Source organism: Canis aureus, chromosome 8 (assembly GCF_053574225.1).
Source record: "Canis aureus isolate CA01 chromosome 8, VMU_Caureus_v.1.0, whole genome shotgun sequence".
Lineage (NCBI taxonomy): Eukaryota > Metazoa > Chordata > Mammalia > Carnivora > Canidae > Canis > Canis aureus.
Genome location: NC_135618.1, coordinates 21400876 through 21424273, shown reverse-complemented (window position 1 = coordinate 21424273; position 23398 = coordinate 21400876). Strand labels below are relative to the sequence as shown.

Below are 23398 nucleotides of genomic sequence, written 5' to 3'. Positions count from 1 at the left end.
CTCAGATATATTTGAAAACAGCAGATTTAAACAAAGATAAATATGTGACTTTACTGAGGACTTCCCAGGATCTTTAGTATACTAATAAGTACTGTGCATCTCCAGAAAAAGCAAATACATTTGATTAGGAAAAAAACCCATCCCACTATGACTCTCTCAGGAAGACCTATTAACATCATCTGGGGATGTTAGAAATACTAAGAGACTAAAACAAAATGAAATAGGTATGTTGTTCTTGTGTATGAATACAATAATATTCAAATTATAAGGTGTATGTTGGTGAATATTCTAAGTGAGTTATAGTTGTGAAATATTTTTTATTGTAATATTTATAATATTTTATTATTAAAGTATTTTTCATGATTTTTCTTTAATTTTATAAGAAATAGAAGCAGAATTCTAGCATAATTTAATAATTCTAATATAATAATTTAGCATAATTTAATGGTTATCTTACTAAAATTTGAAAATAAGGAAAACATTTTCTGAGCCTAAAATACATCTTTTCCCTGAGACTGGCTTTAAAAAAGTTCTAGTTTCTCTGCACTTGGGAATTACATTCTTAAAACTTAACAAAACTGGTAGTATTAAATCCGTAGTACTAAAATAATGTTAATATTTAATAGGAATTGTGTGGCTAGAACTGAAAAGCAAGCAGAAAAAATATTTTTTAAGTACACATTAAAGCTTCAGACAGCAAAAAAAAAAAAAAAAAAAAAGCTTCAGACAGCTAACAAGATAGTGAGGAATTACTTGATCAAGATTTGGGAGAGGATAAGATTTGAGAGAGGTGAGCCTAGATTTGGTGAGTGTTTGCTTGGGGTGTATGACCTAAAGTAGAGTTTTATGCTGGTAGGAAGTTAAAAATCTAGTCCAGGTCCTACCAAGCATGGGATCTTGGTACACCATGCTGTGGGCTGATACGCTAAAGAACTGAACCCCAACAGTAAAGGTAAGCCAAAAGAACCTCAGAGATGTGAGCTGTAGCCTCTTTTTCCCTCAGAGATGTTGCTGATACTGAGCATGAGCAGGGGTCTGAGAAACAGGACTGTATACTGGGAGAGAGCTGCTGCTGGGGACAAGAAACCAGCAAGCTTGTGTAGAAAACTAAGAGAGCCTCAAGCATACAGCCAGTTATCCTGTTGGGACATTTGCCAAATCCTAGGGTTTTACAGAATGGGAGGCCAAACATCTCATTGGAAAGTCTTTGAAAAGCAGAGCAGACATTTTGGCAGTCACACAAGATACAGCCTAGAGTTATGAACCTGCCAATGGGGGGAACCCCACTGAATTCCCAGGCTCTCTATTTAAAACCCTAGAGGGCTATGCTCTTGGAATGGAGATTAGCCAAAAATAGCTTGAGCTTTACCAGAGGCTGCAGTCCAGCCTCCATTCAGCACAGTCCCTGATTGGGTTAAGATGATCAGCTGCTGTTGTATCTGTCTACCCAAGGGAAGGGAAACTCTCTCTGGAGGCACTATGTAAAAAATTACAGGACATAGCAAAAGACAAGGTGACATGATCAAAAACCAAGAGAGAAACATGGACAATAGAATTAGATTCACAGATGATCCAGATATTGGAGTCACCTAGAAAGGATTTTAAAATAACTGTGTTCAATAAATAGGAAGTAAGGTAAAGAAATTAAATAAAACAATAGATAATTTCAATGAAGAATTGAAAAATATTAAAAAGAATCAGAAAGACAATATGGGCAGTCCCTCAAAATGTTAAATATAGAATTACCATATAATCCAACAATTTTGCTTCTAGATATATACCCAGAAGAATTGAAAGCAGGGACTCAAGCAGATACTTGCATACCAGTGTTTATTGTAGCATTATATACAATAGCCAAATGATGGAAACAGCCCTAACATCCATTAACGTATGAATGCATAAACAAAATACATGGAATATTATTCAACCTTTAAATAGAATGAAATTCTGATGCATGCTACAACATGGATGAACCTCAAAAACATTATGCTGAATGATATAAGCCAGACACAAAAGGAAATATTGTATAATTCCACTTATATGATGTACTAGAATAACAATTACATATATATTGGGAGGATGGTAAAAGGAGTTCAGATGTTTAAGATTCTTATCATATAGCCTAGTAGGTTAACACTATCAGGGGATCCCTGGGTGGCGCAGCGGTTTGGCGCCTGCCTTTGGCCCGGGGCGCGATCCTGGAGACCCGGGATCGAGTCCCACGTCGGGCTCCCGGTGCGTGAAGCCTGCCTCTCCCTCGGCCTGTGTCTCTGCCTCTCTCTCTCTCTCTCTCTCTCTCTCTCTCTGTGACTATCATAAATAAATAAAAATTGAAAAAAAAATTAAAAAAAACAGTATCGGTTAATATCAGTTAGTCTATTCATATCGATTAATAAAATATCACTCAATTAGCTTTAGACTTTACTGACTGAAAGATGTGTATTGTTATTTCTAGGATAGCCTATGGAATAGAAAAAGAGTCTATCATCTTCAAACTAATAAGGAAAAATGGAATAATAATAGAATACTCAGTTCTAAAGAAGACAAGAAAGAAAAGAAAAAGAAACATAGGCCTGAGAAGTACAAAATACATAACAAGATGATAGATATCACAAATTCAATCCCATGGGAAATAGACTCAGAGACTGAGATTGCCTGCAGGATGTTTATTGGGATGAGCTCTTGAGATTAACATCTGTGAGGGAGTGAGGAAACAGGACAGATCAGAGAAGTTAAACTGCAATATGGTGGTAACAAAGACCTCAGTTGATTCTACAGGGAACTTTGGAGCTGCGATGGCCTTGCAAAGGTCCAGGCATTTGTTTAGACCCTGTCACTGACCAGTCATTGGATACGGTTTTCTACCCTCTTCTACCCTCCCTTAAAGGGACATGATTTGGGGTAAGGCTGTATTCTAGAGCTGAGAACAAGTCCCAGAGAAAAATTCAGCTGAGAGCTGTTGACTGTACAGCTGAGAGAATGAGTGTTCCAGTTCTGGACAAGATATGGCTGGCTTGGGGATCCCTGGGTGGCTTAGCGGTTTAGCGTCTGCCTTTGGTCCAGGGCGCGATCCTGGAGTCCTGGGGTCGAGTCCCATGTCAGGCTCCCGGCATGGGCCTGCTTCTCCCTCCTCCTGTGTCTCTGCCTTTCTCTCTCTCTCTCTCTCTCTCTCTCTCTCTGTCTATCATAAATAAATCTTTAAAAAAAAAAAAAAGATATGGCTGGCTTACCATAGCATTGGCTGTAGTATATTTCAACCCAAATATGTTTGTAATTACATTAAATGTAAATGGACCAAATGCTTCAATTAACAAGTGAAGGTTGTCAGACTGTACTAAAATTTAAATATATATATACTTACTAGAGACTTATCTAAAATATACAGATGCAGATGGATTGAAAGTAAAGAATAGGAAAAATATTCATGCAAATATGCAAATTGTAAAAGAGGGCGATGTTTAAAGGAAAAACCATAGCCATATATATTCACATAAGTTTTATATTATGCAAACTATATCTCTTTTTAAAGTCTAAATCAGCCCTTACTGGCTTGAAATGTAATACTTTTTAAATTTGTTTCTTCTGTATTTTAGTTTTACAATGTCTGTCTAAGTAATTGGCCTTTTCACAAGTTTTGGCAATATCCACACACACTTTTTTGGTCCTGGTAATTTCTGTTTTTGTTTTTTTTTTTTAATTTCTGTTTTGAAATGTAGAGTCTAAACTGATTTTCTTTTTCCCTCTGTATTACTGCATAGGCTGTTCTCCTATTTAAGTGGACTTAAATGAACCAGAGCATATCATAAGATCACTGATTTTTCAATTTGGATATAAAAATATAAAACTGTGTTATCTTGGGACACTTGGTGGCTCAGTGGTTGAGCGTCTGCCTTAGGCTCAGGTCATGATCTGGGGATCCTGGGATCAAGTCCCACATTAGGCTTCCTGAAGGGAGCCTGCTTCTCCCTCTGCCTATGTCTCTGCCTCTCTCTGTGTGTCTCATGAATAAATAAAGTCTTTAAAAAAAAAATGGTTCTTTCTTCCCTTTTAAGTTGGCAGTTTGACTTTTAGCTTTTTCCTAGTTCTTTTTTTTCCCTATTTTTAATCATTTAATGCTTATTTTCAAGGTAACTACTATCACATAGCAGTCAAATAAAAAGCATAATCCATTTTAGAAAAAGTATCAGTCAACAAGTGTTTTTGAACACCTATTACATGTCAGTCATTATTCTAGGTGCTGGTGATATAATGGTAAGCAAGATACTCAGCGTCCATGTCTTAAGGAACTTACATTCTTATAGTGGAATATGTATAATAAAAACAAAAGCAAATCAATAAATGACTTCAGAGACTTAAAAATGTGATAAGAAAGGATTAATAGCAACATTTTGTAGAAGATGGCTAGGGCATGCTACCTTAACCATAGTGGCTGGGAAAGTCTTCCCTGAGAAGATGGCATTTTGAATTAGAACCTGATAAGAAAGAAGCAATTGTGTGAATACCTGGGCAGAAAGCATTTAAGAAGAAAGTACAGTGAGTGCAAATGCCCAAAGTGGGGAGCAATGTTGGGAAGTATGGTTGTTTCATGAGTATAAAAATCTGTCTCATTACTTTAGTCATATCATGTACATTTAAAAATCTTGGATATTGATGGCACAATTCATCAAGTGAGGGGAACCTCTTGGATATAAGCAGCTCTACCCTATCATATAAGTCTATTGGAGAAACTACTAGGCTGGAGTCCAAGCACCAGACTTACCCTTTCTTGTGATGTACTATCTGACTTTAAGTAAGTGATTTCATTTCATTGACTTACTGTTAAGCCCGCTGTACAGGTAGGAAATATCCCTACCCTGCCCTATCCACATCACAGATTTTATAGAGATGTAGTAGAATTGAACCAGTTATGATGGCTTCCTATCACTGAATGATACTCTAACATATCTATTGAATATAGAGAAGATTCTCAAGTCTTTGACTTGATTCCATTTGACCCAGGGCAAGTACCTTAATGGTTGCTGTTGCTGTAACCATAACATTGTAATTTAAAATTTCCCCCAGAATGTTGCTATGGCTGTCCGGTTCTGAGCATTGCCTCCAAGCTAGATAACTGTGTAGGAGTTCGATATCATAGGATTAACAGAGTGTAATAAGCAGTTTACTTATGTTTAAGAATCATGGTCTATCTTGTCCTACATAGCTTTCTTGTTTTCTCTATATATCTCTCTTTCCCTCCCTCTCCATTTGTGTGTGAGGTCATAACTATTGTAGTGGTTAAGAGCATAAGCATTGGAATAAGGGAGCTTCAGGTTTGGGTTCCAGCTTTGCCATTCCTTAGCTAGACAGCTTTGTCTTAGCCTCTGTAAAGTGGGGATTAAAATCAGGTAGTTGTGAGGACTAAAATGAGTTCATGTATTGAAAGACTTAACACTGTGCTTGACACATGGTAAGTACTCAGTGAATCATTATTTTCTCAAGTTGATGCCTTTGAATCTGACTTGGGAAGATAAGACACACATATGACATTATATAGTCAGTTGTATCAATCAAGATACAAGCAGAGAAGAGGAACCCAAAAGAAGTATATATTAAGATATTTATTATTTACATTTTTGTTTACTGTTATTTATTAACAACATGGATGGACCTTGAGGGCATTACACTAAATGAAGTAAGTTAGAGAAAGACAAATATTGTATGATCTCACTTATATATGCAATCTAAAAAAATAACAACAACAACAACAACAACAAACTAACTCATAGATACAAAAAACAGATTGGTGGTTGCCAGAGGGGGTAGCAAGGGAGGCAAAATGGGTGAAAAGAATCAAAAGGAACAAGCTTCCAATTATAAACTAAGTAAGTCATGAAGATATAACCTAAATCAAGGTGACTACAGTTAATAATACTATTGTATATTTGAAAGTTGTTCTGAAAGTAGATCTTAAAATTTTGTCATCACAAGAAAAAAAACATTTTGTAACTGCATGGTAATGGATGTTAATTAGACTTACTGTGGCAGTTATTTCACAGTGTATGCAAATATCAAATCATTATGTTGTATACTTTAAGATAATGTTATATGTCAGTTATATTACAATTTTAAAAAAGAGAGAGCTATATTGCATGGAATTGGCTTTCCCAGTTGTGGGGACTGGCTAGATGAGGCTGAAATCCTTACAGTGGGCTGTCAAGGACAGGGTGAGCTGAAGTTCCCATCCACAGACAGCATTTCTTCCTCATCATGGAAGCTCCATTAATTGTCTTAAGTCCCTTCAACTCATTGAATTAGGCCCACCCAGAATATCTAGGATAATCTCTCATTAAAGTCAGTTATCATGGACTTCAGTCCATCTACAAAAACCTTCACAGCAGCACCTAGACTGTTGTTTGCTTTATTAACTGAGGACTGTAGCCTAGCCAAGTTGATACAGCTAGAGACCATCAGATCAGATTAAAATGGTTTAGTCTGTACTAGAAATAGTTGTATTACACAAATTTAAAGAAAGAAGGCTTCCATGAACAGAGAGATCACTGTGGGTAAAATAGTAGAGAAAGGCTTCATAGAGGACATAGCATTTCTATAGGCCTTATAAAATAGAATCTGGATAGACTTTTTTTTTTAAGATTTTATTTATTTATTCATGAGAGGCCCAGAGAAAGAAGCAGAGACACAGGCAGAGGGAGAAGCAGGCTCCCTGTGGGGAACCTGATGTAGGGCTCCATCCCAGGACCCCGGGATCATGACCCTACCTGAAGGCAGACGCTCAACCACTGAGCCATCCAGGTGCCCCTACATAGGCTCTTAAGGAGCATCTTTCTCCTTTTAATTACAAACCAGGCTTGCTTTAGCACTTTTATCCCAAAGAGAAATTTGCTGATTAACATTAGATCTGAGAATTCCCAGAAGCATGTAGTAGTAGCCACTGAACCACAGCCTTGGTTGTTGAGCCATTTGGGTGCCCTTAAAATAACATATCTTCCTCTTTTGTCTTTTTATTATAAAACTTAAAAACTAATTTAGAATGTTGAACAAATCAGATATATATTTCATATAAATTATGTTCTATGTGTGAATTAGTCTAATTTAATAATCGATATATTTCTTATAATTTCAACATTGGAAGTCACTATAGAGCATTAGTATTATTTACTTGAGATGTTTTCTCTAACCAATGGATAATTTTTATTAAAAGGTATTACAAGGTTAATGGGATTCTTAACTTATATAAGCTTCCAGGATGCTAGGAGCCAAAACTGGAATTAATTTTGCACATTGGGAATCCCTGGGTGGCTCAGCAGTTCAGCACCTGCCTTCCACCCTGGGCATGATCCTGGAGTCCCAGGATCGAGTCCCACGTCAGGCTCCTTGCATGGGGCCTGCTTCTCCCTCTGCCTGTGTCTCTGCTTCTTTCTGTGTCTCTCGAGAATACATAAATAAAATCTTTAAATAATAATAATAATAATTGTGTACATTGTACACTGACAATTTGAATTAAAGTTTCCTCTGTTCAGTTTTTAATAAAAGTATAATATTTTCCACTGTCACATCATTATTTAGAGGTTGATTCCAGTGAAATGCATAATAGGCTTTTAAATAGTAGGCTTTTAAAGCTTTGAAAAGGAAATACAGGGAGGGTAGTAATATCATGGGAAGCCAAGGTTAACTTGTGAAAGTTGTGAGCGCTGGGAATTGTGTTCTGCTCTTCTTTGTTTAAAGGCAGCTTTCTCTGACACTGAGGGCAACCACTACCTAACCCTAATTAGATGTGCATGGAAGGACCTTTTGGTTTTCCAGTTGTGCTCTTTTTCTTTTATCCACCAAGCTAATTATAATATGTTGTATAATTCATTGTACATTTTCTCTGACTATAGAAATCACTAATTCACTCATTATTTCAGCAAGTCCTATTTAGGGTCTGCCTATAAAGAAATTTTGCACCATTTGACTATGTAGTTTGCTGGGTTCCTTAACAAAGAAAAATAGAGTAGGGGTAGGGAGAAAAAAATTTTCTTGTATACAATTTTCAGGACATTATTTAATGGTGATATTTCTGACATTTCCCCCTATGATTGAGAGTGTTTATTTTGAGTTTATCTCTGGATAATAATGAGGAATCACTAATTCTAATGAACCTTTGTATTGTATTACATGAGCACGTGCTTGCTTGCTTGCTTCCTTGCTTGCTTGCCTGTTTTATTTATTTATTTATTTATTTATTTATTTATTTATTTATTTATTTATTTATGAGACAAAGAGAGCAAGTGAGAGCAGGAGTAGGGTGTGAGGCAGAGGAAGAGGGAGAGAATCTTAAGCAGGCTCCAGGCCACTGGTGCAGAGCCCGACATGGGGCTAGATCTCAAAACCCTGAGATCATGACCTGAGTGAAAATCAAGAGTTGGATGCTTAACCAACTGAACCACCCAGGCACCCCTTTTTTGTTTTTTTTTTCTTTAGACAACAAGCACATGCTTTAAAGTGGAAGAAATAAGAAATAAAAAATAAAAGAGCCCTTAAATTTTATTACAGTTTCTTCTGAAATCTAATTTCTAGAGGTAATGGCTTGTTGGTTAAAACAACTAGCTTAACATACACTAAATTTGGTAATATTTAGAACTATGGTTTTAATTAGATAGTGATACATAATTATTTCATTTAGCTTTGAATTTGCTTAGAATCAAAATTACTATTTGGCTATAGAGGTACATTTTGTGCGTTTATCTTCTGTTTTTAAAATATATGGAATAAATCCAGTTGGAATATACTGTTTTCAGAGTACAAGCTAAATTTTTTCCTTTTACAAATAGTTTTTTTATGCCAACTTGAATTAGAATACCAATCTCTTGATGAATTTATAGAAGAATATTTACTAAACAAGTTTATTTCAAATCTTAACAAACATAATAAGCCCTATTCTAAGAATAATGTTACTGGTTAGATTATACTAGCGTTTCTGGTGACCTTCATGGGTTATGCTGCATGCTCTTATATCAGGTGGTGGTCACTATAATCCTGAAACAGGTGGTATTATTACTATTAGCATAACTATGGGAAGGAATAAAAAGACTAAAGGTTAAACCAGTTTAGAAGAAACAGCAACAATAAAACACCATGTTATTTTAGTTATGTGCTTACCAGTACTTGCTAGAACCAGCAGATACAGAGATAAGTTAAGACATGTTCCCCGCCCTAAAGATGCTACAGACTAGTAAAGGATATGGAAAAATAAACAAGCACATAATTGAGACTGAAACTAGGGTTGCTAAATTTAGCAAAAACAGACAAACACAAAAACAGGATGCCCAGTTAAATCTGAATTTAAAATAAACAATGAGTTTATTATTATTTTTTTTAGTATAAGTATATCCCAAGTATTGCCAATAAGCAACTAATAATTTTTCAATGTAAGTACATCCCATGCAATATTTCACTGGGCAGTCCTAACTCAGAACGTCCCAGAAGGCTTTCTGGAAGAGGTTTTATCTTAGCTGAATTTTGAAGAATAGAGAGGGAGCAGAAGGAGGCATGTGCATAGCTACAAAGATAGGGAAGAGTGCTACATTCCAGGAAGTGCCTGCCTAGAGCAGTTTACTGAGGTCACATTAGCAGAGTCAAATATTAAAAGACTGTGTATATCCTGTTAAGGAGTTTGCCTTTTAGCCTCAAGGCAGTACAAACTCAATTGAAGTTTTCTTTTCTTTTTTTTTTTAAGATTTATTTATTTTCTTGAGAGAGAGAACATGTGGGGGAGATACGAGTGGTGGGTTGGGGGGATGGAGAAGCAAGTTCCCTGCTGTGGAGGGAGGGCTCCATCCCAGGACCCTGGGATCTTGACCTGAGCAGAAGGCAGATGCTTAACCAGCTGAGCCACCCAGGCACTCCTTAAGCAGGGAAGTAGTCAGATTTATGTTTCAGAAGAATTTCACCAGTTGTGGTAGAGAGGGTAGTAGATTGGATAGGAGACATCACAGGAAAGGAAACCAGTTTTACGGCACAAAGCAGTCAGGGCTGAGCATTGGTGGTGGGAATGGAGGGGAAGAAAAAGTTTCAAAGGATATTAAGAACATAATTTGATTGCCAGTGCTTGGTGACCAGTTAAGTGTGGGGGGAATGAGGAAGATGGAGAAGTTTAAGACAACTCACTGTTTCTTCCCTCAGATGCATGGGTGGTTGATGGCACCTTTTAATGAGGTAGAGAATAAAGAAAGATAAAGTTTGGACAGGAGGAAATAACTGTGAACAACAAGTATAGACTCCTGTTTCTAGAAGCTGTGCTGAGGAATCAGTTGGTTTTGGTCTGGTTTAAATTCTTTAAAATTGTGGTAAAATACACATAACATTTACTACCTTAATCATGTTTGTTTTTCAGTTTGTCATTACCTTTTTTCAGCCTTATTGATGTATAATTGACAAAATTGTAAGATTTAAAAAATTTATTTATTTATTTATTCATGAGGGATACAGAAGGAGAGAGAGGCAAAGACACAGGCAGAGGGAGAAGCAGGCTCCATGCAGGGAGCCTGATGTGGGACTCGATCCTGGGTCTCCAGGATCACGCCCGGGGCTGAAGGTGGCGCTAAACCGCTAAGCCACCGGGGCTGCCCAAATTGTAAGATTTTTAAGAGTACAATGTGATGACCTGATATACATATACATTCTGAAAAGGTTCCCTCCCTTGATCTTTAACACATCCATTACTTCACATATTTACCCTTTTTCGGGCGTGGGGGTGAAAACATTTAAGGTCTACTCTCAACAAACTTCATTTCTACACTACAGCATTACCAACTATAGTCACCATGTTATACATTAGATCCTCAGACCTTATTCATCTTCTAACTGAACATTTATACCCTTTTACCAACCTCTTCCCAATTCCCATACCCCTCAGCCTGTTGTAACCCCTTTTCTACTCTGTTTCTTCAAGTTTGACTCTTTTTTTTTTTTAATTCCACATATAAGCAATACCATGCAGCATTTGTCTTTCTCTGGCTTATTTCACTTAGTGTAATGCCCTCCAGATTCATCCATGTTGTCACAAATGACAGGATTTTCTTCTTTCTTTAAGGCTGAATAATATTTAATTGTATGCATGTGTATGTATATATCTGTGCGCATACACCACATTTTCTTTATTCGTCATTGGACACTTAGGTTGTGTGTATATATATGTATATATGTATGTATTGTATATATATGTGTATATAATATATGGTAAATTCTCTTTCTTTTCAAAAAAAATTTTTAAGCAAGCTCTACACCCAATATGGGGCTCAAACTCACAACCCTGAGATCAAGAGTCACATATTCTACTGACTGAGCCAGCCAGGCACCTCCACTTTGGTTGTCTCTATATCCTGGCTATTGTGAATAGTGCTGCAATGAACATTAACAGATACGTCTTTGAGATAATGATTTCATTTCCTTTGCATATATACCCAGAATTAGGATTGCTGGATCATAGGGTAGTTCTAAATTTCTTTAAAAAATTCCATACTTTCACAGTGCATAGCTATTTTTAAGTATACAGTTCAGTAGTGTTAAGTATACTCATTGTTGTGTAACCAGTCTTCATAACTTCTTCATCTTGCAAAACCAAAACTCTATACCCATTAACAAGAACTTCCCATTTCCCCTCCCCCACAACCCCTGGCAACCACCATTCTACTTGCTCTTTCTCTGAGTGTGTCTACCTTAGATATCTTCTAAAAGTGGAATCGCACAGTACTTGTCTTTTTGTGACTGGCTTATTTCATTTAGAATAATATTCTTAGGGTTCATCTATGTTGTAGCATGTTTCAGAATTTCCTTACTTTTTAAGGTTGAATAATATTCTGTTGTATGTATATGCCAGGTTTTGTTTATCCATTGCTGGATTCTTGGGTAGCTTCTGCTTTTTGGCTGGGAAATTGTTTTAAATTGACCTCATCCAGTTTGGTTATGCACATGCCTTGGATTCTGTTTTGAAAGATAATGGTAGCTATTGAGAATGTTTGATACTGGGGAGTAGTAACTACTCCTGTACAACTTTATTACTAGTTTATAATGAAAATGATTTCTGCCACACATATAGGCATTTATTTAGCATGTATTTATTTGTAAGCAGTCACAAAACTTTTCATATAATCAGTCTGTAAATTACTAAAATTCTTTTTTTTTTTAATTTTTTTATTTATTTATGATAGCCACAGAGAGAGAGAGAGAGGCAGAGACACAGGCAGAGGGAGAAGCAGGCTCCATGCACCGGGAGCCTGATGTGGGATTCGATCCTTGGTCTCCAGGATCACGCCCTGGGCCAAAGGCAGGCGCCAAACCGCTGCGCCACCCAGGGATCCCTGTAAATTACTAAAATTCTAATTCCATCCTTTTAGGTATGCTCTCAACTTGTATGAAAGATTTACTCAAGGCAGAAGCAGTGATACTCGAGAGGCAAGCTTCTATTACCTTCATAATTAGCATCAGGCAACTAGAAATTTTTAACCAGTGATTCTCAAAATGTGGTCTCCTAGGGCAGCCCTGGGTTTAGCACCGCCTGCAGCCCGGGGTGTGATTCTGGAGACCTGGAATCGAGTCCCGCATCGGGCTCCCTTTATGGAGCCTGCTTCTCCCTCTACCTGTGTCTCTGCCTCTCTCTCTCTCTCTCTCTCTCTGTGTCTCTCATGAATAAATAAATAAAATCTTAAAAAAATATATGGTCTCATAGACCTGCAGCACTAGTAGCACTTGGAAACTTGCCACAAATGCAAATTTTCAGCCTCACCTAAAACCCAATGAGTCAGAAACTCTAACACTGGGATCCATCTGTCTGTGTTTTAACAAGCCCTTCAGGAGATCTTAAGCTCCCTGAAGTTTGAGAATGTCTGTTGTAAAATTATTAACCCTGAGTACTTCCCCAAAGGTAAAGGTTACAACTGGTTCTTATACCCCCATTATGAAAAGGTAAGGGATATCTCATATTTTAGCGAATCCACATGTATTAATACCCTCAATTTCACCAATGATAGTCCATTTCTGACATTCACTATGATATTTAACAAACTAAAAATTTCACCAATACGATCCTAATTTGGTAATTAACAAAATCCCAGAAATGAATCAATCTTGATCAAGATATGTACAATAGAAGCATGTGTAGTAGTTGACTGGGAGCACATGCTTCCTTAATACCTGATTAGGATTCTTGCAGAGCCCCTGTGCATTCCTGGATTATGAACACACAAATAGCACACTGTGTCTGCTGAAGAATTTTAAAGTAAATTACAGACATTTTAACAGAAGAGAAGGAGACAGTGGAGAGGGTTCTTGTGCGTGTGCATACGCAGGTGTGTAGGGAGAGGAAAAAGGGATGTGATGAACACAAGTAATGACTGACAGGAAGAATTCAGGAAAGAAGGAAAAAGAAAGGAGTTGATGATTTGGTGAGAGCGCAGAGAATGAAGATTAAAATAGCTGGTATGTAGAATTGGAAAGGGTGCTGACTAGACTTGGAGAATTTTTAGGCAACCCAACTCTGCTGTTTTTTCCTAAGGATAAATTGGTAAGATTGTGTAAAATACGTTTTTAGAATGTGGATCTTAGAAAATGTTTTAAAACCTAGTTACTTAATACATCTGTTTGTTATCGCCCCTTTGAGGTAGTTTCCACAGTTCATGAAATTATTCCTTCAGCACCAATGGGTTTTGTAAAATTTAGCTGAAGAGTGCCATCTTCTGGTACTACCAGGTATGTGCAAACAAAGTCAGGGTGTTCATAGAATCGTGATAAAAGTAAAATCTCAGGACCAGAAAAACCTTCAGTATTTTCTGCAGGGTATCCTGTTGTAAAGTTGAACTTCTTTATAACCTGTGTCTTTTTAGTTAGGAGATCAGATTCCTAACAATGATTATAATCTGTGTGTATGGCCATGCCTGAAAAACAAACAAAGCTGTATGTGGCCAACCATACTTTTCATGTAAGCATGTGGGAAATTTGCTTTTGGTTTGTGATGGAAGCCACAAGTTGAAGAGCCTGTTCTTTGTGACTACCTCTTTGATACAGAGTTGGCTTGAGGCCTTTGCTCAAAACAAGAATCTGATTCTTGTAGCTGAATGTCAGATTTGTCTTTGCTGCTCAACGGTTTACCAATAAGATACTAATTTTTATTCTTTTTTAAAAAAAAATGTGTAATGCATTATAGAAGATTATTAATTTTATGCTCAGTGAGGTTTTAAAATCAAAACCACTAGGTTTTATTATGGTTATTTCATAAACATTTACTGAACACTTAAAATACTAAACTCTGTTCTGTGTGCTAGAAAAGGGAGATTCAAAGATGAATATAACCTCGTCTCTGACTTTGAATCATCTTACTTTCTACCAGGGAGGATAACATGAACATAAATGGTGTTAGATTTGGGGGTATAAGAGAAGAAGGAGGAATAATGTAGACTCAGGAAGGAAATATACAGTCTCAAGATTATTCATTGGAAAATTGGTGTTATGGAGAGGGTAACATTTAAATCTTGACCTGGGGCTGGGCTATGAATAGAGTGTTCCTCCAGATTTAGGAGCCAAGATCAGGACGTTTGAAGGGGATAGTTCTTTAAGTCCTATTCCAGAAGCTGTTCATAATAGAATGTGCTATTTCTGCATAAAAACGCAGAATACAGGAAACAAAGAGGAAAGTCCTGTTTCTACTTTGCATTGCTTGTGCAGGGGGAATGAATGTGACCAGAACCCCTTAGTGGGAACACTGGATGGGCATCCAACCCAGCTATTATTAAATTTACTCTACATGTTCCTCTCCAAGATTCCGGTTCTTTTACCTCGATGGCTAATTAAAAGCACACACCCTGGAGGCAGACTGTCTGGCTTCAGATTCCAGCACCACCACTAACCTGCTGTGCACATTTCTTAACCTCTCTAACCTTAGTTTCTATATCAATAAAATGGAGATGATGGTAATATCTATTTTATAGGGAGGTTGTGAAGATTAAAGGGATAAACACGAAAAGGCTTAGAATAATGTAGACATACAGAAAACAATATGACAAACACTCGTGTACCTGTCATCTAGGTAACAAACGTTTTCCTGTATTTGCTTCATTTGTAAAAGAAAAAAAAGCACTACAGATACAAGTGATGCTTTCTTTATCCTCCCTGATATTCTCCTTCCTCCTCCCCAGGACTAACCACCATCTTGAATTTGGTGTAAGTCCTACCATCATGTTTTTATACTTTGACTATGTGTATATGGGTACAGAAGCAATATATAGCATTGCTTTATATGTTTCTAAATTTTAATTAATTATACTAAACTGCAGATATCATTTTATAACCTTTTCCATTTGACATTATTTTCACCATTTTTCCATGTTGATCTATGTAGCCTGAGTTCTTTTTTTTTTTTTTTTTAATTTAGATTCTAGTTAGTTGACATATAATAATTCGATATTGGTTTCAAGAGTAGAGTTCAGGGCAGCCCGGGTGGCTCAGTGGTTTAGCGCCACCTTCAGTCCAGAGCCTGACCCTGCGGACCTGGGATCGAGTCCCACATCGGGCTCGCTGCACGGAGCCTGCTTCTCCCTCTGCCTGTGTCTCTGCCTCTCTCTTCAAATATGTATTTTTTTATCCTTTGGGTAAATACCTAGTAATGCAATTGCTGGATTATAGGGTAGCTATATTTTTAACTTTTTGAGGAACCTCATACTGTTCTCTAGAGTGGCTGGACCTGTTTACATTCTCATCAGCAGTGCAAGAGGGTTCCCCAAGCCTGAGTTCTTTCATTTTAATTACTGTATAGTCTTTCATTGTATGAAAACACTTCATTTTATTTAGCCATTCTCCTGTTAATGGTCATTTGTGTTGTTGCACATTTTCCACTTGCAAACAGTACTACATCCTGGATGGCACCCTGAGGTCCTCCCAGACTGTATCTTGACCTGATATTTTAATTTTTTAATTTATTTTTAATTTTTTTTTAATTTATTTTTTTTGACCTGATATTTTTAGAGGGAAATATTTTTCATTATGGATTCAGTTTTTTTAATGTTTACTAGTCTTATTCAGATTTTCTATTTCTTCTTGCATCATTTTCAATTATTTCTATTTTTCTAGGAAAATTGTTCATTTCAAATGTATTGCCATGGTGTTGTTTATGTTATTCAGTATCCCTACCCTTTTCTTTCATAATAATCTTTAATTGTGCCTCCTCTTTTTCTCATGATCAGTCTTATTAAAGGTTTATTTCCTTTGTTAAAGTTTTCAAAGAACTAGTTTTTGGTATTATTGATCTTTTTCTTTTTTTATTTCTGCTTTTTTCCTCTATTTCTTTTGGAGGTTTATTGTTATTGTTGGGGTCTTTTTAAGCTTCTTTAGTTGAGTGCTTACTATTTATATTCAGTCAGTTATTTTTTTGTCATTGCATTTAAAGCTGTAAATTTCCCTCTAAGAACTGCTTTAGCTGCATCTCACAAGTTTTAATATGTATATTTTTGTTGTTGTTCAGTTCTAAATATTCTACATTTCCACTGTCATTTATCTTAAAAATCCACAAAATATTTAGGAACGTGCTTTTTACTTTCTGAACATGTCAGTGTCTATGTTTACATTATTTTTATTGTTGATTTTTTATTTCTTTGTAGTCAGAGGATGTGGTCTAAGATCTAAATTCACTAGAAACTCAGGACACCTGGGTAGCTCAGTGGTTGAGCGTCTGCCTTTGGCCCAAGTCATGATCCTGGGGTCCTGGGATTGAGTTCTGCATCAGACTCCCCATAGGAGCCTGCTTCTGCCTCTGCCTATGTCTCTGCTTCTCTCTCTCTCTCTCTTTCTCTCTCATGAATAAATAAAATCCTAAAAAAAATTTCACTAGAAACTCTAAGCTGTATCTGTAGGAGGTTTCACTCTAGCTCCTGAGTAAGGCCTCAGAACTCCCACCACCTTTGCCTCAGTGAAGACACATGGCAGTGAAATTGCTGGCCATCTGCTACAAGCAGAGATACCAAACAGAAGGTTCTGCATTCCCTAAAAATCTCCAGGGGAGACCTGGGGAAGAAAGTATTGAGCATCTCCCATGTGCCCCCCCGCCCCAAAACCACCACTAGAATTGAGTATAGGAACTAGTTTGCTCTGCTCTTCCTATGAAAATGAAATCTCATATTCTTGGTTACAGCCAGGTCTGAAGGAGAAAGCAGGCATGGTCAAGGCTTAACCAGGAATTTCTCTGGTAGTGACAGCTGAAGAGCAACAGTTTGTAGGTGTTGGCACTTCTTCACATGGACAAAGCTCTCCATCTCTACCAAAGCTATCCTTATCCTCACAGCAAACTGTTAAAGTGTTGGTAGGGAGGCCCAGTGGCTAAGACTGAGGAGCCTATGCTGGCGTCTTCAAGAATTAAGTATTTAAGAGACTCGGCTGTACTTTGGCTTGGGATCCTTGGGTTCAGTGTTTCCTTGGGATCAATGAAAAATTTAAGCCCCCAAAATGAAGGTCTCAGTAAATTATCCTTAATCCCTATCACACACAAGATAAGCCCAGTGTTGGCCCTCTAATAGGTTGCAAATAAACCTATTTCTTCTAATAAAAGACTCTGGTCCAGTGCCTATTGTTTCACACCTGGACACTGCCAAATTCTTTAGCTAGTTTTACATCCAGACTCTTCCACTCAGTATCTCAGCCATCCTATCATTCTCAAGCGACTCTTGCTTAAAAGGCTACATCCATCAACTTCAGTTTATTAAGATTTTCTGCATCCCAAGAACCAGAGCAGGGCAAGATTGATCTGTGAGTAGCATCATGTCATCAGACTGAGAGAACCAGACAGACAAGGAGAATTCTGGGGAAAAAAACCATCAAAAGGTAATTGCAGAAACCAGAAAAGAGCAAGAAATCCAAAGTAAAGATTGGGAGATGAAGGTCAGAGGAATTCTTGCAACAACAGCAACATACCATAACTTTGTATTGTTATTTTATATTGATTACTTCTTTCTGCTTTCTGTAGATTAATTTTTTCAAAATTCTTGAATTTTTAATTCATTTGTTTTGTTCTTTGCTGTTTATTAACATAATTAAGTTGCATTCTTCTTTAAGTGGTTCTTTGATTTTATCATTTATTTTCAGTTTCAGTTATTGTTATTTCCTAGATACTTCAGTATTTCAATTTGGACTTTCTCTTTGACTTTCAAGAATTAAAAGAACATTTAATTATGTATGGATAGATGTTTTATTAATTTCATGTGTTATAATGTGATTGGAGATGCCATTTCTACTAAGTGGAATGTACTAAGGCTTTGGTCTAATTTTGTAATTGTTCTATGGGCATTTGAAAAGTTTGTTCTCAAGACAGATCTACTTTACTAGATTTTTTAGCTCTTCTATATCCTTTTTTTGTAGATTTCTTTATCTGTCATGGGCTAGAAAAAGTGAACTAGGGTCTCCCACTCTAATGCCTGTTTCTTTTTTTTATTTCTTATAGATCTTGCTTAATGGATTTTAATACTTCTTTATTTGCCTTATAGAAACTCATGAATGTAATATCTGGTGTGGATTATATGTTTTATCATTGTAAAGCCCCCCCCCCTTTTTTTTTTACCTTATTTAATGCTTTCCTTACTTGATTTCAACCTTGTCTGGTTTAAAATTGTGACTTAATTGTGTTTTCTTTGTGTTTGCCTGATATACCTGTACTGTCCCTTATTTTCAACTTTTCTGACACTTTTCTAAGGGTATTCTTCTTTCAATAGATGAACTTATCTTGCTGACATTTATATAATATATACGACTTAATTCTGTATCACTTTTTTTTTTTTTAAGATTTTATTTATTTATTCAGAGAGACACACACACAGAGAGAAAGGCAGAGACACAAGCAGAGGGAGAAGCAGGCTCCATGCAGGGAGCCCGACATGGGACTCTCCCGGGGTCTCCAGGATCACACCCCAGGCTGCAGGCAGTGCTAAACCGCTGAGCCACCCGGGCTGCCCCTGTATCACATTTTACGACCTACTTTCTGTTTTTAAGGATTCATTTGGTTTGCATCTTTCTCTAGATGGTGTATATTTCGTGTTTTATGCATGTTCCTTTTGATCATTTAGGAAGCTTTGTATTCTGTATTTAGGTCTTCTAGTGTTTAGCTTTATGCTATAACTTTTAAAAATGTACTTTATGCTCTATTTCTTTAGACCAAATCTACCTATTAAAAGCAGTGACAAAATTAAAATTCTATTAATCTGATCTCCTTTGTTCCGCCTAATTTTAAACAATATGTTATTATTATTAATTCTAGTGATCATTGGTGTACTTTTGAATATACTTTTTTTTTTAAGATTTATTTTATTTATTTGATGGAGAAAGAGAGAGCACAAGCAGGGGGAGCAGCAGGCAGAGGCAGAGGGAAAAGCAGGCTTCTTACTGAGCAGAAACCTGATGCAGGGCTGGATCCCCAGAACCTGGAATCATGACCTGAGCTTAAGGCACACACTTAACCAACTTAACCACCCAGGTGCCCCTTGAATAGACTTCTGTTACTTGATTTATAAGATGTAAATGTTATCTCCTGACCTTGAGTATTAAAGAAATCAACATCCTTTTGTCACCTTCCATCTATTTACATCTTCCCTTCTTGGTTTTTGTTTATACAAGTAACAAAATTGTTTATAATAACATTCTGAAGAATATACAGTAGCTATTATGAGAATGAGCTCTGAAACCAGACTGCCTAGGTTGGAATCTTGGTTTTGTCATTTTTTAGGTATGTAACCTTACCTTGTTTTTACAATGGATATAACAATAGGCTCTACTTCACAGGTTAGTTTTCATGATAATGAAAGTATAGCACTAGAACAGTGCCTGACATATAATAAGCATCTAGTAATATTGGATATTTTATTAATCATTATGAAGTATATTCCCAGGGTTTTCATCCCAGTCCTATATTTCAACTGGCTTCCATGTTCAGGTTCTCTGTTCATCTTTTGGTTACCTAAAATTCATTCTCTAGTAGTTCTTTAAGAGGGAATGGTTTTCTAATCCTTGTATGTTCAAAAACATTTGACGCCTTTTACTTGAAAGAAAGTTTAGCTATGTAAAATAATAGTACCTGCTATTGAGCACTTTTTAAAATCACAGGTGATCTGTATTCATTATTATATCATTTTACCTCATAATAATGCTATGATTTTATTACTTATTTATTTTTAAATGAATTCTGTGCCCAACATGGGGCTTGAACTCACAACCCTGAGATCAAGAGTCACATGCTCTACCAACTGAGCCAGCTGGATGCCCTCTTCATAATTATGCTATAAATCAAATATTATTCATATTCCCTTTTACAAATGAAAAATTAGGATCCAGGCAAGTCACACTTCCTTTCTCAAAGACTTTGCTGGCATTGCACCATTATCTACCATTACGTGGCTGTGGAAAAATCTGAGGCCAAACTGATTTATTTCCTTTTAAAGGTGCCTTGATCTTTTTGCCTGAATGCTCAAAGGATTATTTATTTTTGAAGTCTAGTAAAATTCAATAGGGTAGATCACAAGGGTCGTTCTATATGTCAGTTTTCTTGGGATATTGTATGTCCTTTCAATCTATAAAGTATCCTTTCACTTTACATGAAGTTGCCTTGAATTCTACTTTGAATATTTTTTCTTTTCCACTTGTACTGTTCACCCTCATGTGGACATGCTGGATATCCTTTGTCTCCTATATCTATAATATTGTCTCAAATTATATTTAGTTCTTTTTATATTTCCATTGCCTTTTCCCCACTTTTCTTAACCTAGCCCTCGTTTAAGTCTGTGTTGTCATCTTTGTCTGTCTCCTTCTCCCACCCCCATTTATGTGGCTTTAATTCCTAGGATTTTTTCCTTTTCTTCCTTTCTGAGCTCTACTAGCTTATTTTACATTTCCTTCTGTTGTCTCATCATTTCTTCTACCATGAAGTCTTATTTTTTTTAAATGTTTCATTAAGTCCTTTGAATTCACAGCATTATGTTTGGCCTGCTTCATGGCAACATTTTTCTGGAAAATTTCTTTTTATAACATTAGCTTTTCATTTCCTTTCCTCCTTTTTCTTGTAGATTTGCTCTGTAATCTTGTTTTCCTTTGGTTATTACTCCTTATTGAATGAAAGAGTTCTTCCTCAACCAGCTATTTGTAGGAAGCAACTGGAGGAGTGAATTGTGCTAGTAGTGAGACTGCTATGACCCAGAGTTTGTGTGTATGCATGTCGTGTGTGAGATAGAAAAAACGAGAAACACAGAGACAAAAATACACAGATTGGCTTATCCAGTGTTATCTCCCCAGGAGATGCTCCTAATGTGCTCTCCCTCAACCCATTTCATTAACAGACTGCCTCCAACATAGATAATATTTTTAAAGAATTTATCATTCAGCACTGCCTTGTCCTGCTACTTCGTAATGCCATATAGACTCCTTGAAAGTTCCCACAGCATGTGCCCCTTAAACCTACATTGTAAATCAGGGTGATGGTTCTGCATCTCATCTCTTTGGTGCTATGCCAATGTTGAGAAGCAAAGTCACAGCAGTTATTTAATCTCAACAATCTCTGGACTCTGATGTAATTTCACTGAATTTGGCAGGCTATCTTCACTAATTGTGCCTTAGGGTTACCTTGATATCTTGTTGAAGATGGAGTTTGTGTTTATTTTTCTTATTTTCGGGTGATCTCAAGGATGACCAGATGTCAGAGGTAATTTTTTTTTTTTTTGGTAATTTTGTTTTTTACGTATTTTCGTATTTAAAACTTTAATTTCTTACTTTAAAACCAGAGCCATTTTTAAAGTGTGCCTCTAATCTTAGGGGGGAAGCAGGTACCTTACCACCTCAGACCATGTTAAGTGGGGAAAAATAGCTTCCAAATTCCATGCACACTTTGGTCGCAGCAATATCTCTCATCATCATATAGCTGGTAAGAATAGAGCTTGGATTCAGATTCAAGTCTGTCCAAATCCAGAGTCTGAGTTCTTTTCATTATAGAACTTCATCCTAAAGAATACAGGTAGCTCCTTACATTGTCTTTATTATGTTTCTTCTTATAAAACAGTTTTCTATTAACTACTTTTCTGTTTCCTGGTTTTTAGTGTGACAAGTACAAGACTGGAGTTATTGATGGGCCTGCATGTAACAGCCTTTGTGTTACAGAAACCCTTTACTTTGGGAAATGTTTATCCACCAAGCCCAACAATCAGGTATGGACATTACGAATAAACATCCCAGAATGACAATGCACTCTAATTTTACCTTAAATGAAAGTATTATTAAAAGAATTCTTGAACCATAGTGTTAGGATATTTTATATACTTCAATGTTGTATGCTTTGATTCACTCATCCAACAGATGTTTATTAATCCTTATTTCCAGTATATTCTAGACATTCTTTAGTTATTAGGAATGCAGTGGTGATTAAGATAGATAAGATTACTTTCATGGATCTTATATTAATTAATAGTGAATAATTTGGGAGTATGGGATTAGGGAAATGGAAACAGAGGAATTTGCCTTTCATCTTTCTAGGCAATGTGACTTTTTAAAAATGTATTTATAGTTATAAATGCTTACATTAAGAAACAAGATCTCAAATCAACAAGCCAATTTTACAATTTAAGGAACTTGAAAAAGAACAAACTAAACCCAAAGCTAGCAGAAGGAAATAAACAGGGATCCCTGGGTGGCGCAGCGGTTTAGCGCCTATCTTTGGCCCAGGGCACGGTCCTGGAGACCCGGGATCGAATCCCACGTCGGGCTCCTGGTGCATGGAGCCTGCTTCTCCCTCTGCCTATGTCTCTGCCTCTCTCTCTCTGTGTGTGTGACTATCATAAATAAAAATAAAAAATTAAATTAAAAAAAAAGAAATAAACAATTTACAGCAGAGATAAATGAAATGGAGAATAGAAAAACAATAGAGGAAAATCAATGAAACCAAAACTTGGCTCTTGAAAAAAATCAGCAAAATTGACAAACCTTTAGCTAGATGAGTCTAAGAAAAAGAGAAGTCTCAAATTACTAAAATCAGAATTGAAGTGTGGGGACATTACAGAAATAAAAAGGGTCATATGAGAGTACTATGAACAATTATGCACCAAGAAGTTAGATAGCCTAGATGAAATGGACAAATCCCTAGAAACAGAAAACCTACCAAGAAATAGAAAATCTGAACAAACCTATAATTAGGAAGGAGATTGAATCAGTAATCAAGAGTCTTCCAACAAGAAAAGCCCTGAGCCCGTTGCCTTCACTGGTGAATTCTACCAAACATTTAAATCCTTCCCAACCTTTTCCAAAAAATTGAAAAGGAAGGAATACTTCCTGACTCATTTTGTGAGGCCACCATTACTTTGATACCAAAGCTAGATAAAGACATTACAAGGAAAGAAATCTACAGACTTTTTGT

At 36.5% G+C, this 23398-nt stretch overlaps 1 protein-coding gene across 3 annotated transcripts in view; it reads left to right on the top strand.

Moving 5' to 3' along the window:
• Window positions 1-23398, top strand: part of DIPK1A (divergent protein kinase domain 1A) — a 115919-nt gene that overhangs the window by 86030 nt on the left and 6491 nt on the right. For 2 of the 3 annotated variants that reach the window (XM_077905447.1, XM_077905448.1), the window contains exon 3: window positions 22089-22196. In XM_077905447.1, coding sequence (XP_077761573.1) covers window positions 22089-22196 — 108 coding nt within the window. Of the gene's footprint in view, window positions 1-5310; window positions 5447-22088; window positions 22197-23398 lie in introns of those variants that run through there. The other variant, XM_077905449.1, reaches the window with a different exon arrangement.